An 18,910-nucleotide genomic window follows, 5' to 3' on the forward strand; every position below is an offset into this window, starting at 1 on the left:
GGTACTTTTTAACCGACTTCTGAAAAGGAGGAGGATATATATATATTTTTTTATATTTGTTCTCGGACAACTACTTATCTGATCGTTAACACATAATTTATGGTTTTTTCGACACTATCTTAAGCTTATCTAAGTTCGCGTCATAAAACAGGTCCCAGAAAGCCATGTTACTATGGAAGGGTCGCGAGATGACGGTCAAGTTGGAGTCGATCTGCAGACACGGCACCGTGTCGGTGGTCAGCGGCGGCCATGACACCGGCAGCAGCTCCGTGCGAACAGGCGTTGGGTTCCTGAATGACATATTATTATTTATTCCATAATTCCATAATAATTAATATTATGTAAGTATCCTATTATACTTGAGTCACATCAAGTCTTGATCATGATATAACATGATGTGTGCTGTTTTATAATGTTAATCTACGAATAATAAAAACTAAGGAAAAGTAACTTCGTCAAAAAACATGCTCCACAATACTTGTCAAAAAAGTGTACCTTATGGTGCCTTCTCACGGCGCGTATTATCGCAAGCCGCGCCGCGCCCGCTCGAGCCACGCGCCGTGTGAAGAGGTGGCTCGTGCTGGCTCGAGCAGGCGCGTTTAATATTACGCGCCAGCTCGAGCCACGCGTCCCAAAGAAAGTGGTGGCGTGGTTGCGTTCTCACGGCGCGTGCTACCACGAGCCGCGCCGCGCCCGCTCGAGCCACGCGCCGTGTGAAGGGATGGCGCAGCGCGGCTCGTGCAGGCGTGTCCCGATCCGATTAAAGTCGGTAACTTCAAAGGCGCGGCTTGAGCAAACAGGCGAGCACGAGCCACCCCTTCTCACGGCGCGTGATATCACAAGCCGCGCCATGCCGACAAAAATTTAAGTAAATGAAACTTTATTAACACGAAAATAGATATCATTTTGCTCTAAGTCACTACGTTCAATAAGTAAATTTTAATGAAATGCAACTTTATTCACTAGGCAATTAGGTTGCATTTCAATCTATGCCACTAATAATTAAATTAAGTGTAATTCATTTATTTGATAACAGACGCCGCTGCTTGGCGGCTATATCGCGCTAAGCACGCACGCAGATAGCACGAAGATTTTTATTATAGGTGATTAACTAATATGAAACTCTTTTCACTTACACTCATTCTTGGTGTTGTAGGATTATCACGCCAGAGGGATTTAAGTCCCAGGGTGGGATACCCTGGGGGCTGGGACTAAATTCCTATGGCGTGTATTGGTCCTCAAATACTGGTGGCAGTTCATTCCTGAGTTTTACAGTGCATGGCAGGATGTTACGCAAAAAATGCACGGTGGAAGACTGCCACTCACCAAGGTGATGAGGATTGATGATGGTATGTTTTTCGCGTGGAATAATGACGAAAGCTTGCAGGATGTACGATTCCGAACAATAATAATTGCTTAAAATCTTCCCAGTTCCCCGTAATGCTATACTACTTTTATAATTCACAATAATAATTATTATTATGTTTCCACTCGTACTGGTGGAAGAATGACGCTTCTGTTCGAGCACAACATCACGAAATCCATCTGTACGGCTACCCTGGGACTAAAATCGCTCTGGTATGATAATTCTACAACACCAAGAGTGAGTGTGAATGGAAATAACTTCATACTAGTTAATCACCTTATACCTATAACAAATGTCTTCGTGCTAGCTATAGCGCGATGTAGCTGCCAAGCAGCGGCATCTGTTATCAAAATAAAGGAATTAAACTTATTATAATAAAATTAGCGGCATAGATTGAAATGCAATTGAGAAGGGGTGGCTCGTGCTCGCTCGTAATAGCTGGCTCGGCGCGGCGCCAGAGTAGACGGAATTATATGTCTATTGTGGCGGCGCGGCTTGTGATATCACACGCCGTGAGAAGCCAGCCTTAGGTACACATTTCAATACATTTGCAATATTTAGGTGACCTTGAGCGGTACTAGGCTGACGTTACATGACAGATCAAAAGGAACCAAATTTAAAACGGTAATAGTATGGGAGTTACGATTCCTTAGTTTTTATTATTCGTAGATGTTAATAAACTTCGTGTCACAATGTTAGGCCGCGTACTCCTCCGCAACGGCTTTACTGATTTTAACCAAATTTTATATGCATATTCAGTGGGTCTGAGAATCGGCTACTGGGTACTTATTATATTCATAAGTGCATTTGTTGAATAAATAATAGTAAATTATTACAACTCGAGACTGACGGCGACCATTGTTTGTGCGACGGGATAGCGATGGTCGTTGCCATGGTGACATACTTATCTAGTCACTTCAAAAATAAAATGGGTGAAATACTTTATATGGCATAGAAACGTTTGCCGGGACAGCTAGTGTTACAATAAAACATACCTAATTATTATTCTTTAAATCGTGATTACCTTCACACATAAGTAATTCTTATGAACATCATAAAAAATATTTTTATTTCTAAAGAAACAGTCAAGTTAAAAGCACTAAGAGTTGCACTAAAACCTTCTATAACTTTTTCCGTAATAGTAGGGGAGGTGATGCTATTTGTTGCAAAGTCATACAACAACAACTTTGAGATACTCTCAATTTTTATTCCACCCGTTCTGAAGCAGCTGACGATCAAAATTCGTATGTATGGGTGGCTTTTCAAAATGAGCACCACCTCCTCTACTATAATTTTTAGTCAAAGATAGTCGCAAAGACTTTACAAGCTACGCCACGCCGCGAACCGGTCCTTTTTAGTCGACAATTAGTTTCAAAATCGTCGATCAGACCAAATAATTAATGTAGTTTTGAAAGTGGCTACAGTTACACTTAAGGTATGAATATACTAAAAGTCCCCGAGGGAGGGACACAGGCCAGCGGTGGGAGAGGGGGGAAAGGTCTCTTTTTCAAGGTTTTTGCTTGTGACTCGAAAATTATAAATAATATCTCTTTAGTGACTTCTACATTAATTATCTACATTAAATTTCCTTTTAAATTAATTCTTAACATTTTTACTGTACGATCATTACTTAAGGTAGTACAGACTACAGAGTATTTATTAATGGTGATGAAAACAAGAACACGAGTATGCCGACTTATCCATGAAATTGTATTTCATCTTCGTCATTTTTATCATTAACATCGATGGGGGCTCCATTAGTACACACAGGAGTGTGTACCTAGGAAGGTAGCCGTTAATAAGACTACACTTAATGTCCGCTTTTCGGCAACTGGATTTTGCAGAACAACCACTGGCAAAAAAATTGAATTTAACAACGCGTTAGGAGCTGGAGGATCCAAGGTCGTGATTGGTTCTAAGTTTCCATCGACTCGTCGATCGAAACAACATCGACAGTCGACACGTTACCTCTGTTTACTGTATCTAGATACCTACATTAAATAGAGGTAACGTAGTCCTCTGATTCCTCCTTCAAAATAGAGCCTATCTAATTACTTTTTTAAAAATATCTTCAGGAAGAGTGAGTCTATGCATTTTTATTTTGTCTTAAAGATCTTTCAAATTTGTTTTATGGTATTCATTTTTTGCGATTTTTAAAGGGTCATATTTTTTTATTTATTAGTAAATTTAGAAAAAAAAGACGAACGTAGATGCAAAGCTTTAACAGATCCTAATATTGTTTAAAAATATTTTGTCGAGACGCATTGTCCAGGGAGTGAATTGGGGAATACGTTTGTATGGAAAAACAGTCCTTTTAATACTCTGTATTTCCTAAAGTAATCATCGTACAGTAAAAAGGTTTGTTCGTAATTTATAGAAAATTTAATGTAGATAATTAATGTAGAAGTCACTAAAGAGATATTATAAATAATTTTCGAGTCACAAGGAAAAACCTTAAAAAAGAGACCTTGCCCCCCTCCCCCACCGCCGGCTGTGTCCCTCCCTCGGGGATTTTAGTATATTTGTCGCAGGCGGCTTGTATATTTAGCCGTATTACATTACGGCTAGCCGTTTTAAAAAACGGCGCGGTTTTGTAATGCGGCGTGTCGACGTTTAGCCGGATTGAATGCGGCTGAATAAAAAACCGCCGGAATACATTCGGCGCTATACGTTATTCAATACGGCTAGCCGTAATGTAATAAGGCTACAGACAATGACATAAGAAGTGTTTCTTATGTCATTGGTTAGAGACTAGTCGCCTTTTTGACAGTTTTAGTTTCGTAATTCGTTTCTTAACACTCGTGGCGCTGCCCGTGTGACGTGTCACAGATTAATATATGAGAAGTAATTAAATTTTGTGTATGCCATTTAAAAATTTGGTTTGCAAGAAATAACAGCTAATACATCATTTTGCCAGCATACAAAAATTTTGTTAGCAATAATTAAAATCAGGCTGCAATTCGTGTTCTGTAAAAAATCATGAAAATGGTCAGCAATTTAAACACATAACTGGCAGCGACTTTTATTATGTATCTGCAAAATAATAGTCACTCGGCAGAATAATTACTTGGTCGGCAAGATTATACATTCGGTCAGCAGAGAAAACATTTCAGTATTTCATTTCATTTCATTATTAATTTATTTATTTTATTAATTAATAAAGACTTAACGGAAGGCCTACTTACCACGGATACCGAAGCGGGGGACGGGGGGCGCAGCCTCCCGCCAAAACAAAAACAAACACAATCCAGAAAGTCCAAAAGTAGGTTAGGTTAGGTTAGAACTTAGACCACAACACAGAGGGAGCCGAGCGAGCGAAGCGAGCGTGCTGCGGCAGCAGCCGGCGACCGTCATAAAACAAAAGATAAATCCAGAATTTTTTGCTTATTCTCTGAGTGCTTAACAAAATTTAATGAAGGCCACTCATTGCAGCATTGTTTTATTTTGCAATCATGGTCACCCTATAACTTACGTAGGACTACGATGCGGCTAAACGTGGGCCGCCTTATTGAAGAACGTATCGCAATTACAATCCGGCTAAACGTCGACACGCCGCATTACAAAACGGCGCCGTTTTTTTAAAACGGCTAGCCGTAATTTAATATGGCTAATTATACAATGTGCCTGCGACATATTCATCTGGACTCCTTTAGGAACAACTGTACCAACTTTCAAAACTACATTAATTATTTGGTCTGAATTCCTTAATTTTGCTAGGCTATTTTGTGAAGTATGTAATCCGATTTGTTAGACATATTATCGCTTTGAGCTTTAGTGCCAACCCACACGTACCACAGTCCACAACCACACGACATCGCAACGACAAAATGTCGTCGAGCTGTGGTTACGTGTGAATGGTGTCGCTGCAGCATTTTGTGGTTGCGTTGTGGTACCGACAAAATGACGTTGCGATGTGGTTGCGACGTGGTTGCGATGTGGTTACGACGTGGTTGCGTCATGTGCAAGTCGAACTATTGTAGTTCGACTCCGGCTTTTATAGCGGAAACACGTCTTGCCCAAAGTCGTGGATTTCGAAGAGAACACTTTATTGTTGCTATCCTTGCTATAATTATGTATTATTGATAAGAAGAAGACGACGGCGATGTCAGCGTAATCGTCGAAATAGAATTTATTGGGTACATCCTTTATTATGGTAAACAAAAGTCAAGCCAATTTCGTACTGATTATCTTATACTGCGAAGATTCAAGATAAAGTTTAAAAAAAAATTAGAATGAACACAAACACATTTGACTACTTGTTAAAGGAACTGAATAGTGATAGTGATAGTGAACCCTAAAAAAACTTAATAATAATAATATTATTATTATATTTAAAAAAAAACATTAAATAAAAAATATACGGCAACGAAAAATGCGAGTACGTAACGAAACGCATTCGTGAGTAACGTTTCGTACTAAATGGCGTACCCGTCACTCAGTACCAACTACCAACTTTTGCTTTGGAAGAGCGCGGGCGGCGTGTCGTTGCATCGACGCAACGTTGTGGTTGCGATGTGGTTGCGACGTGGGTGCGACGTGGTTGCGACGTGATTGCGATGTGGTCGGTATTTTACAAGTGGTCGACAACGACTGCAACGTGTGGTTGTGGTACGTGTGGGTTGGCCCTAAGGGCCAACCCACACGTACACGTACCACAACGTGGCGTTCAAACAAACTCTTCCGCTTTATAATATTAGTATAGATCAGTACGAAATTGGCTTTGACTTTTGTTTACCATAATAAAGGATGTACCCAATAAATTCTATTTCGACGATTACGCTGACATCGCCGTCGTCTTCTTCTTATCAATAATACATAATGTCGTGTGGTTGTGGTACGTGTGGGTTGGCATTAATAGACCCGAGATGAATGCTACATAGTCAAACAAATATATTAATTTATCTTACCCGTATTTAATGAAGTTGGTCCACAACGTAGTCATTTGGTCGATTTTACGTTGATCATTGCTGTTTGGTATGTCTGGAATGTAATACACTGTGAAAATATACCCCAGCTCATCAAAGTGAGTTGCTCCGGCATCAGTGATGTTGAAGAGCCTTTTCATTCTATTTAGATGACCTTCATAAGAGAACATGTAGAGATATACGTTTGTGTTTTTGTGTCTTGCATACTTTTTGAACTGCCTTTGTATAGGATAAACAAAATCGAAATCGGAAAGAAAGTCAACAATTTTATATTTATTACTTTTACGATCTGTATCGTCTCCTAAGTAGAAGTGCTTAACTACATTTATGAAGTTACTGTCATTCTTAAAATTAAACTTTCGATTAATGCTACTTAGAATTACATCCGGCTCACTTATTAATTTTTTATATGTTGGACTATACAAGCTGTAAATGCATTCTTTGAATGTAAATCCACCGAGTATATTGACTCCGTCGATATTAGTTTCTCCTGAAAATTCTGGATTTTCGACGACAAAAGGTGCGACTCCTTCAAATTCTTTCTCGATACAAGGCTTCCAATTATATTCATCAGTAGTTGCTTTGATAATAGTTTCGGGATCTGCTTTAGCTAAGAATGATAGAGCAGTATATGTATCGTTTGTTATAAATCCGAGCTTTTCAGCAATACTAATGAGTGCCTTTGTATTAGAAGGAACAACAAAACCAGGATTTGTGGCAGTTCCACTTTGTAGTATAACTTGTTGAAACAATCTGGGCTGCTTCGTCAGCAGGTGCATGTCAACTACTAAAGCACCCGAGCTGTGACCACCGATGGTAATTTTTTGGGGGTTTCCCCCAAATGCTCGAATATGATCTCGTACCCATTTAATGGCTTTGTACTGGTCCCACAGTCCTTGATTACCGGGTATTTCAGGAATATCCATACACATGAAACCGTAGGGACCAAGTCTATAATTAATAGTAACTACTATTATATCGTGACGCACAAGGTATTTGGGTCCATATGAGCTCTTTCGACTATGACCATGAACAAACCTGCCCCCAAAAATATAAAGATAAACAGCTTTGTCCATTGTTTTCGAGTTAGGCACATATACATTTAGTTTTAAACAGTCTAGGCTCCCACCATAGAGGTGGTTGGTTTTAGAGTAAAGTTGCTGCATCTGTGGACATATTGCTGAATCATTGAATGCTTCAAAAAGTTTATCGAATTTTTCATGGGGAATAGATGCCTGAAAAAGATCGGCCTTATATCAATTGGGAATTTCGATAAACAAAATATTGCTCTTTAATGTTTAAGAAATCTGTGATAAATTCATGAATCGTGACTGAACGTTTGAAGTTTGGAGACTTTTTAGGGTAGTATGGACTTACTCCAAATGGATTGCTGACGTTCACTCTGGCATACGGTATGCCCAGGAACATGACATAGTCCCCGTCGTCGGCCGGCACACCCTGTATGCTGCCCACCTCCGTGTGGACCAGCAGCCTCAGCTCCACATGACTTATGATCACTAACAGTATGGCCGAATACGTGAACATTTTATTTAACGTTACTAAACAGAGTAAGGCCTTTTATTATAACAAAAATGTTTTATAACAAACAATTTTTTCCATGAACTACAATCTAAATTAGGATTAAAAATTAAATAAAAAGCTGAGGGGTAAACTGTGGCAATAATCTGGTCAACTGGTAAAACTTTCACTCCTAATCTATTCACTCATTCTTTGTTTATCGATTTAGCTAAAGCATAAGTATAAATATATATTTAATCATTATTTTAGATCATTAAAAATATTTCGTGTTAAAACTATAAAGTTTACCGTTAATTATAATAGATAACACATTTTATGGTACGTTTTTTCATAATGTCGTTAGTATCGTAAGTATAATTTTCATTGTTCGGTTAAGCAAAATGTTTACGTGTGCGGTCATATTGCTGCTGATCATAAGCAATGTGGAGCTAAGGCTGCTGGTCCACACAGAAGTGGGCAGCATACAGGGTGTGCCGGCCGACGACGGGGACTATGTCATGTTCCTTGGCATACCGTACGCCAGAGTCAACGCCAGCAATCCCTTTGGGGTATGTGATAGTTCCTATGAGTATAAATTAAGATCTACGGCATTAAATTAACATAATAATATTTTTTTGTTTTTTTTTGTACAGGCTTCTCTCCCTTACCCAAAATTCAACAAGGTATTCGAAGCCAATGATGATTCAATAATATGTCCCCAATTTATAGAAGACGACGGTATTTATGATGGAACCATTGAATGCTTACGCGTCAATGTATACGTTCCCAATACAGATAATGATAATAAAGCAGTTTTCGTCTATATATTCGGAGGAGACAACAAGCACGGACATAAAAGAAAATCTTTGTATGGACCCAAATACCTGGTTCAACACGGAATCATTATGGTAACTTTAAACTACAGACTCGGTCCCTACGGATTTTTCTGCACCAACCATCCTGAAATAGCCGGAAATCAAGCGTTGAAAGACCAGTACACAGCGATTAAATGGGTGAGGGATAATATTCGGGCTTTCGGAGGTGATCCTCAAAAAATTACGATAGGTGGTCACAGTTCGGGCAGCATGTGCGTAGATGCACATCTAAGAACCAAGCAGCCTAGACTTTTCCAGCAAGCTATACTGCAAAGTGGAACTGCCACACATCCTCGATTTATTGTTCCTCCTAATAATACTGCCATCCTGGATATTGCTGATAAATTAGGCTTCAAAACTACAGATTTTTATAAAGCGATGTCATTTTTAGCTAAAATAAACCCAGAGTTTATTGTAAATATATCGAAATCTATGGATTGGAAGGTATGTATAGAAAAGAAGTTTGAGGGTGTTTTCCGTTATATAAGCGAGCACCCTGAGGCGTCTGAAGCTAATAATGTTCACGATATGAACATTCTGGGTGGTATCACTAGCCGTGAATGTATCTTTTGCATCTATGGTGATTCATACAAGGCCCTGATGAGTAAATCGGATATATTGGAGTACGAGTTGAACTTAAAGTTTGATTTTAAAGAAAATGACAAGGCATACGAAAGAGTTCGACGCTTCTACTACGAGGATGCTAACAACATTGAGCAGAACACAAACGCTACAATAGAATTCCTCTCCGACTACGATTTCGTCCATCCTATGCAGCGAGGACTGGTAAAATATAGCAGACGCAGGAATACAACAGTATTCCAATACCTGTTTAGCTACAATAGTGATAGGTCGATACAAAATCGCAGAATAATGCACAACGTAACAGAAAAAGGGGCAGCTCATACTGAGGAATTAGCGTATATGTTTTATTTCGGCGAGGAATCAGATAAGGCCACAGAAGAGGAATTAGGAGTGATGAAAATTTTCACAAAATTGTGGACGAACTTTATAAAATATGGGTAAGATTATTTAATTTAAAATATCATTGACATTCTAAAATGTTGCTACATATTTTGCTAATGATGATCATTGATCAATATTAAGAATTATTTATTTATTTATTTGGAACACATAAAAATACAGCCTATTACAATAAAAGTACTATTAACAAACTAAAAACGTATCTATGCCTACGACTTTATGCCTATAAGTATGTGAACATATTTTTTTTTTATGAAAGAAGGGGGCAAACGAGCAAACGGGTCACCTGATGGAAAGCAACTTCCGTCGCCCATGGACACTCGCAGCATCAGAAGAGCTGCAGGTGCGTTGCCGGCCTTTTAAGAGGGAATAGGGTAATAGGGGAGGGTAGGGATGGGAAAGGAAGGGAATAGGGGAGTATAGGGAAGGGAATTGGGCCTCCGTTAAACTCACTCACTCGGCGAAACACAGCGCAAGCGCTGTTTCACGCCGGTTTTCTGTGAGAACGTGGTATTTCTCCGGTCGAGCCGGCCCATTCGTGCCGAAGCATGGCTCTCCCACGTATAAAATAAAATTTCATATTTATGAAAGTTCTAGGTATACTTACTAAATATAATGATAAGTGATAACTATAAACTGTAAAGAATATTACTCGTATAATGTATTAGGTATGTTACAAGTGTAGAGAGTAGACTCTAATTTTACATTTTATTGTGTTCGTCAATCGTCATTCCAGGAATCCAACGCCTGTTCGCACGGAGCTGCTGCCGGTGTCATGGCCGCCGCTGACCGCCAACACGGTGCCGTGTCTGCAGATCGACTCCAACTTGACAGTCATCTCGCGACCCTTCCAAAGAAACGTCGCATTCTGGGATCTCTTTTTTAACATTTATAAGAAAAACTTACGTGTGGCATTCACAGAAAAATCGTCCGCGAATGTTTTATCTCATCACATTTATGCGTTTTTAATTAGTATCTTGTATTTTTGTGTAAATTAATAATATTTTATGGTTTACAAGCAGGTATTCTAATTCAATTTGTAATAAAAATGTCGTAATGTAATCGAGTGGCTGTTTGTAACCAGTTAACAAAATATACCTACTTACCTAAATATCATAATATAAGTAGGATGGTCCTATGTCCTAACTCCTAACCACAGAAACATTCATTTCTGTGGTCAGGTAACGCTGTTTTTATCGTTTTTTTCGTTAGTCGTTCACTCGTTATCTGTGGTCGTTACTCGTTAGGTACCTAGTACCTACCTATTTCTTGAGTGTTGATCAAGACTAAGTACTAAAAAGTAAGTGCTCGAGGAATGGCGTCGCAGACTTAGCAAAAAGCAATGGGCTGAGTCCCCTGGCCTTGACATTGGCACTATATTACTCATTTAGTAAGATGACATACTAGACGCACAATAGACATAATTCTGTCTACTCTGCTAGACGTCGCGTCGGCTTAAGATGACATACTATTCGCTGCATACTATAGTTACTTATGTTTCCGCTAAATCGGTAACAGAAGGATTGTATATTTTTTGACTATGATGAAGAACTTAAGAATCCTTACACCACTGACAACTACAGGGATGATAATGCAGCTTGGATTTAGGTATTGTATAAGACGACATACCATCAAAGTCGAAGGAATGTCGTACGGCGTACTTACCTCCTACAATAATATTACTTAAGTATATGAAAAACTCAAAGACCTACTACAAATAATAAATTAGCTCCATTTGGTAGAATCATTCCACTAGGCACTGTAATAAACTTGTAAGCCCAAGTTACATAAGTCATAACCATTAAAAATAATACTTAATAATTATTTAACTTAGATTGTGATTAAGTAAGTCAATGATATTCTACTTATACAGATATGTTACGTCCATACTATTTTCCGGCTTAAACGTCTTCCGAACAATTTTCAAATTCAAAATTGCAAACATTGACAAATTTGACAGATAAGTGAAACAAAAGATACGAAAAACAATTTACATAAAAGATACAGTTCTATTTTTAAACGTTGAATCGTATCGCTGTCTCTTTCTTCGCCTGAGCTATGACGAAAATTCGATTTTTTCCAGATTGTTCGAAAAAATAATTGAAAATGTAAATAATCGAGGTACTTATTGCAATCAAGACATGTGATAAGAGATTCCATGTGTTTTGTTTACTTTCGAGTCATAATTGGTACATCTTCGAAACACGTACGACGTCATTTTCAATTTACACGCGGCACGTTTGTGACTGCGCTCGATGCAGACTAAACAACGGACGGCCCAATTGGGCCGTATTTGAATCTTCACAACGCGCGTGGTAGTAACATATCTGCTTTGAGTTTTTCATCATTGAAGTAAGTATTAAACTTTAATTAAAAAAACTAATAGCCTTATTATGAGCTTGATACAATTATTATTTAAATTTAGAATTTTCAAAAAACAAGAGCGCGGATGCAATTGGCGCAAAAAGTAATTTAAACAAGTAAGAATTCAAACAAAATTCAAACTCGAAAAAACGTAAATTAATATTTTAGTAAGTACTGCTACTATTTTAAATGCAAAATATGAATACACAACTAAAAATATTGCTATATTTTGATCAAAGGGGATTTTTTCATGATATGAAAAACATTTGTGTTAAATTCTTTGAAAAATATAATGAAGATCATACGTTATTACGTAAGTTTCCACCTGTGCAATACTTACTACGCCTAGACGTCATGGACATAATAGATTTTTCCCCTGAATTAGGGGATTTTTTATTGCGAGAGCCGTTGATGTGGCAAAAATATTGCACAGAAATATTCTACGCATGTCTCAAGTCGTGCATAGATAACAGCGCTTTATGTAATCTTGTTGGATTTTCGCAAGTTATCATAAAAATAAGATTAAGATGTATGCCGGCATTTTTACTAAATAACAAAGAGGCAACATACAACAGTATCGTTGCGTATACTGGTCTTCTTATAGATGTTTCAAAACCGAGCGATTACCTTTATTACACAGTTTGGTCGTGTCCCGAGGAATGCGAAGGCAACGAAATAATTTTGCATCATGTGACAAAAACACCGCCAAAATGTTTCGTATGCAGAAGTACTTTGTACGAAAAGAAGGGACTGAGAAAATATTGCGACCAAGTCACTGCCTTGTTTCAAGTGAATCGAGATAACGGGTTTTGTAAGAGGTTAATAATTCTAGACGATCTGATTCATGAATTAAAATTAGGGGCCATGTACAATATCCATGTAGTCGTTTTGAAAAAAACTTCTTTTGTATGGTCCGTCGAAGAAATTGTTGATTTACCACTTATATTAATATCCCCCGTCTGCCCAGATATAGAAGAATTATACTCCAAATGCGAGGGTATCCCTTGGAAATTCATCTACAGTCTGGCTATCAGCATAGGGTTGAATATTCGCCCTCTTAATTCTTTTATGAATGTAAAAATAAACCTACTTATGAGTGTAGCTAGCGTCAAAGCTTTTAGAGTAAATTCGTCTCCGATAATACACTTTCTAGCCTCGGGCCACGACACCGAATATGTAGGAAAGTTGATGATGCACGCTGCAAAATTGGCCGATAGGCACATCGTTCTAGGGACGTCCACCACCTCAGCGACCACGGCATTGCTAGCTGCATCCTCTGGCGTTTGCGTCATACCATTACCGCTGCAAGCTTTGAGCCAAAAGGTCGTCCATTCCGTAATAACGGCAATAGAAACGGGAGAAGTATTGCATGATATAATAAGTAATGCGAAGCTGAAGTGCGCAGTTTGGGCCCACGGCATGGACCTCAAGAAAATGATGATACACAACGTAAACAGCGTCTTTCAGAACATTTGCCGGGGTGACTTCGGTGAACACGACGATGAACTATCGGCTTTCATTCTCCAGCAGGCCATTGAGCCCGTTCAAATGTTCGAGGATGAAGATATTTTGAGAAGCGTTGCGTTTTATTTGGACACCGTTGCTGGAATTAAAGTGGTCATAGATGTGGAGGCCGAAATACTTTTGCGAGATTATTTTCTGGCCGCCCGGAAGGAGCGGCCGAAATACGTCACGTCGGGTACTATGAAGGCGTTGGTTAACGTCTGCGTGACATCAGCCAGGATCTGCAGACGATCTGTGGCCAATATAAACGACGCCATGTTTGCAATATGGCTGCACGCCAGCGGTATTCCTGACCCTAGATTCGTGCCGTCAGAGTACTTGGCCACTCCAGCTGATCTCACGAGATTACAAGAAGTTATAGACCAATTCCAAGAATGGCTTGAACAGTTCACTGGATCTTGCATTCCTAACACGTACATTTAAACGATTTACGATTTATTTAATTGCATGAGTATTACTTTGTTATGTAACAAATGAGTAATTAAATAAGAACAAAGGAATACTGTATTTTATTTATTTATCTTACTTGTTAAAGATGAATATAATTTTGTATTATGGTAACAAATATATCCTTGACTAGAATAAGCTACTGAAAATATAATATAAGGAGTTATTAACATCTAATATTATATATTTAATATTTATTGCTATATAATCATAATTTATAAGGCACCATAATGTTTTAAATTTTTACATTAAATGCAATAAAAACTTATAATATACTTAGTTCAACTTTGTAAAAAAAAATCCATTTTTAAAACAGTTTAACAGTTAATACATTACTACAGAAATAGATTTTTTTTCTTGCCTAAATAGAGCCTAAAATCAAGAATCATTTTTCAGAAAGCTAAAATCATACACTGACTTTTTTAACAATTCCTTTTGGGCATTTAACTTATCACAAAGATTAACATGAGTCTGGCGTAGATTTAAACTTTCTGTGACCAGGGAAGACAACATTCCATCGCTAAAATTACTTTGGACTGAATCATACAAACTTTTTGGTGTGTTATCTAACTTAAAATCTTTCTTCTGGAAATTCACAACACTGTATGGAAGTTCAGACATATTTTCAGCATCGCTTACTAGAATACTTATAGTAGACCAGATGCATGTTGAAAACTCGTCAGATAGGGTCATAAAATCTTGTCCCAATTTGTCAGTTGTGTTATTGGCATTGGTAATAATGTCTGATATCTTGGAAAATTCTATGCTCAAATCCTTAAGCTTCAGTACAAACACCTGAGCCTGTAATTCCTGCAACACTCTGTCCCTCAACTTGAGACAGTCGTAGCACACCTTGACGATTTCTGGACACTGCTTCTCTTTTTCCTTGTTGTCATTGTAGAAATCACTTTTCTTGTGCGACAAATATGTTTTATAGGCTGTTGTAAATATAGCTTGGTAATTATATTTTGCAACAAATTTACTCAAGTCCCCGGAAACTGATTCATTGCTTCTTCTCGCAGCTGACTGCAGTCTGGTGGACAGCTGCGCCCATGCACTCTCAAGTTTTGTTGTTTTATCAATCATGTCGTCATACATTTTAAAGATTTTGGAGAATCCTCCCAAAAAGTTTGTACCGACACTGTTCGCTTTTAAGTTCTCAATATGGTTCTTGCCTAAATCGATCATTTTTGAAATGGTCTCAATTTTAGCAAGTAGCTTTCCTAAGCTTTTGTCCACAGAATTGAATTTCATGAGCAATTGTTTACTTTCATTTTTCAATGATTCAGATCTAGCAAAGATCCCATTAATAAGGCTATCATAGTTTTCCATCTGTGTCATAACAAAGTACAATGCATTCCTGTATAAGTTTTGACTGTTCTTAAAATTATATAATGCCTTGTGGTGCTCCAGACAACGCTGCACTGCTTTTGGCACTATAGGAATAGAATTCTCTCTGATAAATCTATCCTTGCTATACAAGTACAGCATAACATTATTGTCTTCGTGCCAGTATTTTTCAGCAGCATCTTCGTCCGGTACACTGAGATATGTACGACTGACTATAATTTGATCAGTGACATCAATGTTGATGTCTTTCGCTATCCATGACTTTAAAATTGCCACAGTAGTGGAGTCTGATATCTGATATGCCAGTTGAGATACAGTGGAGACACTAAAAATCTTGATAATTTTAGTGGCTAACATTTTTTCTAATTGATCAAACATGACAATATTGTTGGGGACAGCTTTCTCCTCTGAGGGTATATTAAAAGTAACTTTGCTTGTACTCGACTTAGTTCCAGGCATTCTTCCTCGCAGTCTCGGCTCCCACTCCAAAGCGATTTTTAGCCATTCCTCTAAGTGCGCCTTCAAGGGTTTAGAAATATGATTTTCAGGAAATAAGCAATTTGAATATTCAATATCTCCATGAAATGTTTCATAGATGCAAATATGATCATGAGTTTTCTTTTTCACTAATGGCATCCACTCAACTGGTGCCTTAAATGGCAAAAAGGGTCTCACACCACAGATAATTTCAAAAGCTAGAAGACCAAAGGACCAGAAATCCACTGAATTACTGTAGGATTCACTGTAAAATAGCTCAGGTGCCAAATATTGCAGGGTACCAACAAAACTAGCACAAATAGAGTGAGAGTCTAACTCTTTAGCATATCCAAGGTCTATGATTTTGTAGGTGACTCTGCCACTCTTCTCATCCGGGCCTTCCGGTGTGTGAAGGACAATATTCTCAGGTTTTAAATCGCGGTGGGTAATTTTGTTTTTGTGCAGAAAGCTCATTGCGTTACCGATATCACCGAGTATTTTACGAACCTGGGGCTCTTTCAGTCCTCCGCACGAGTCGGGTTTGTTGAGTACTTGCCGGAGATCCCCGCCGCTACAGTACTCCATGCAGAGAATAGGAAGTTTCGACGGATTCGCTCGCACTAGGCCAACGACGAATTCTGGAGGCAATTCCTTTGTACTGACGATGTTTGGGTGCCTGCACTGCTGCAACATTTCCACTTCCTTTGTCCATCGCTCTCTGTGTTTGGCTGTGAGCTCATCGCCCCATTTACAAGTTTTGATCGCGAGTTTCTGTTCATTATTTTTATGCCGCCAAAGTACCACTGTGCCAAAACTGCCCGATCCCAAAACTCTATCTTTCACCCAATCTCCAATAAATATAATGTCGTCCATTTTATTTTTATATTTTATTGACGAGTCAAGGGAAATATGAGGAAAATAAAGTTTAAAAATAGATAAACTGTCAACAAAAACCGAAAGCAAAACCGAAAGATCAAAGATGACAATTTGACAGTTGACTGCTCACTGCAGTTTTTTTTTTTTTTTTTTTTTTCCTTGGCAACTTGACACAATTTTGCGTATGTTGTGCCACAGACAAGTAAAAGGTAAGGAACTAGCGGAAGGAATAACAGGAACACTGCAGTTGTCCAAGCTTTTTTTTCTTCTTATATGACTATGGCCAGTGTCAAGTATTATAAATGCCGGGAAAACAGTATTGTTGCATAGGTACAATTTTCAACATCGTTTTTTCTTTATATCGTCAGGTCAGGTCAAAAGCAGGGCTTCAAATACCGGTATTTTTTCATAACGTTATTGCTTCAAGGGCATAGATAACGGTATGAAAATTTACCCGATACTAGAAATAACGGTAAAAATTGGAATTAATACCGGTAAATGTTATAACGGTAAATAGGATTTATAACGGTAAATATATGTATGTTCTTTGATAACGTTACCTTTTGTAAAATAAGTACTTAATTTAATCAGTCAATTCAGTATGCAGTATGCACAAAATGAAACTAGATGTGTCTGGTGACCAGTAGGTATATATTATAGGAAAAATGACGTCTAATGAGAATGACATGGTCAGTACTCCAGTAGTTCAGTGCTTAGTATCTTTGTTCAAATATTACTAATTTATGGTTTGTATAGTTAATCATTGTATTGTTAGCACGTGCACCGTGCGCTGGCTGCCGGGCGGACTCTGTTGTTTTGCAGATGACGGGGCGAGGCGGGCTTTTTGTCCACGAAGGAATAAAGACCGCGTCTGTCCGTCGGTGTCTGCAGCTGCCCTCGCCGCGTAGGTACACAAAACACACGACGAGTGGAGGCAGTCAGTTCAGGACGTTCGTTCTAGTGGAGATAGAGAGAATAGAGCTAGCAGCCGCCTCGCGCCGCCGCGCCGTCTGCGTTACTGCATGTAAACTGATATGTGTGATCCACGGCGGGCAGCCACGGACATGCCGCTCTGCCAGAGCCCGCCGGGGACCTGCGGAGCGGTCTTTCAGCCCTTGGTCCGGTTGGTAATACATATTGTAGGATTCCCTTTGTGCTATCGTTCGCGGTGAAATTGACCGGTCCGCCCAGCCCCGTCATGTGCAAAGCGCCTCTGATCCGACGGGCTACGCTCCTTAAAATATTCTCCGTGTTATAATACCTACATATTTTGTAAATGCTATCATATAACTTTGTGCTTCCTTTTTTAAATGTGTTGTATTATAAATAAAAATATTTTTAACTACAGTCTACAAAATATATATGTATTAAACTTATAATTCTAGTAATAAATACTAAGACATACAAATAATTATCCATATTTTGCCCATCCCCCGCATTCGCCACAATTTAAACAAGTAAATAAATACGGACATAGGTACCTTGGATAGAAAGCATTCATTGACTAAACAAATTGCAGCACCATCTTGACTTGTTAAGTCAAAGTTTTTTTTTAATGAAAATAAGGGGGCAAACGAGCAAACGGGTCACCTGATGGGGAGCAACTTCCGTCGCCCATGGACACTCGCAATATCAGAAGAGCTGCAGGTGCGTTGCCGGCCTTTTAAGAGGGAATAGGGTAATAGGGGAGGGTAGGGAAGAGAAGGGAAGGGAATAGGGGAGGGGATTGGGCCTCCGGTAAACTCACTCACACGGTGAAACACAGCGCAAGCGCTATTTCACGCCGGTTTTCTGTGAGAACGTGGTATTTCTCCGGTCAAGCCGGCCTATTCGTGCCGAAGCATGGCTTTCCCACGTATGTAAAAACTGGTGCTCGGAATTCGGAAGTTGGGCTGCGAGTGAGATTTGGTGCACGACGCATACCTGATACCAGAAAATATCGTTATATTTACCAGTATTTTTATAACGATATTTTTTGGTTATGTTACTAGCTATCGATAAAAAATACCGTTATCTGGCTACCATTATGAAAATACCGGTACGTAACGATATTTTTTCGGGTATTCGATAACGTTATGAAGCCCTGGTCAAAAGTCTAGTCAAAGTCGAAGTAAAAAGTCAATACAGTCAAGGAGTCTAGTCTGTCGATTTAGTAAAGTGGTAGGCGCTTTATTGAAACTTTCGATGGAGTTTTGGAGGGAACA

At 38.7% G+C, this 18,910-nt stretch overlaps 4 protein-coding genes across 4 annotated transcripts; 2 read left to right on the plus strand and 2 right to left on the minus strand.

The window, feature by feature from the left end:
• Nucleotides 1–18: 18 nt before the first annotated feature.
• LOC121734873 (acetylcholinesterase-like) lies at nt 19–7,840 on the minus strand. Its single transcript, XM_042125510.1, has 3 exons — nt 7,669–7,840; nt 6,274–7,526; nt 19–290 (listed from the first exon to the last, which is right to left on the minus strand). Exons 1-3 carry the CDS (start codon nt 7,834–7,836, stop codon nt 98–100), a joined length of 1,614 nt encoding a protein of 537 aa, XP_041981444.1. The 5' UTR covers nt 7,837–7,840; the 3' UTR covers nt 19–97.
• A 333-nt stretch (nt 7,841–8,173) lies between these two features.
• LOC121734910 (acetylcholinesterase-like) lies at nt 8,174–10,755 on the plus strand. The gene is made up of 3 exons (XM_042125540.1): nt 8,174–8,378; nt 8,463–9,706; nt 10,405–10,755. The coding sequence occupies exons 1-3, from the start codon at nt 8,211–8,213 to the stop codon at nt 10,664–10,666; spliced, it is 1,674 nt and encodes a 557-aa protein (XP_041981474.1). The 5' UTR covers nt 8,174–8,210; the 3' UTR covers nt 10,667–10,755.
• Nucleotides 10,756–12,287: 1,532 nt separating this feature from the next.
• LOC121735001 lies at nt 12,288–14,088 on the plus strand. The gene has a single exon (XM_042125669.1). It carries the CDS (start codon nt 12,288–12,290, stop codon nt 13,977–13,979), a length of 1,692 nt encoding a protein of 563 aa, XP_041981603.1. The 3' UTR covers nt 13,980–14,088.
• Nucleotides 14,089–14,308: 220 nt separating this feature from the next.
• On the minus strand, nt 14,309–16,780 carry LOC121734780 (inhibitor of nuclear factor kappa-B kinase subunit alpha). Its single transcript, XM_042125395.1, has one exon. The coding sequence runs from the start codon at nt 16,701–16,703 to the stop codon at nt 14,382–14,384; it is 2,322 nt and encodes a 773-aa protein (XP_041981329.1). The 5' UTR covers nt 16,704–16,780; the 3' UTR covers nt 14,309–14,381.
• Nucleotides 16,781–18,910: the final 2,130 nt, after the last annotated feature.

The sequence above is a fragment of the Aricia agestis genome, chromosome 16, assembly GCF_905147365.1.
Source record: "Aricia agestis chromosome 16, ilAriAges1.1, whole genome shotgun sequence".
NCBI lineage: Eukaryota > Metazoa > Arthropoda > Insecta > Lepidoptera > Lycaenidae > Aricia > Aricia agestis.

Excerpts from the sequence above, each read along its gene's own strand:
- LOC121734910 (XM_042125540.1), top strand. The coding sequence starts at position 8,211 with ATGTTTACGTGTGCGGTCATATTGCTGCTGATCATAAGCAATGTGGAG. Across the intron at positions 8,379-8,462 it reads ACGCCAGCAATCCCTTTGGG|GCTTCTCTCCCTTACCCAAA; the intron begins GTATGTGATAGT and ends TTTTTTGTACAG. Across the intron at positions 9,707-10,404 it reads ACGAACTTTATAAAATATGG|GAATCCAACGCCTGTTCGCA; the intron begins GTAAGATTATTT and ends TCGTCATTCCAG.
- LOC121734873 (XM_042125510.1), bottom strand. The coding sequence starts at position 7,836 with ATGTTCACGTATTCGGCCATACTGTTAGTGATCATAAGTCATGTGGAG. Across the intron at positions 7,527-7,668 it reads ACGTCAGCAATCCATTTGGA|GCATCTATTCCCCATGAAAA; the intron begins GTAAGTCCATAC and ends GATCTTTTTCAG. Across the intron at positions 291-6,273 it reads ACCAACTTCATTAAATACGG|GAACCCAACGCCTGTTCGCA; the intron begins GTAAGATAAATT and ends TATGTCATTCAG.
- LOC121735001 (XM_042125669.1), top strand. The coding sequence starts at position 12,288 with ATGAAAAACATTTGTGTTAAATTCTTTGAAAAATATAATGAAGATCAT.
- LOC121734780 (XM_042125395.1), bottom strand. The coding sequence starts at position 16,703 with ATGGACGACATTATATTTATTGGAGATTGGGTGAAAGATAGAGTTTTG.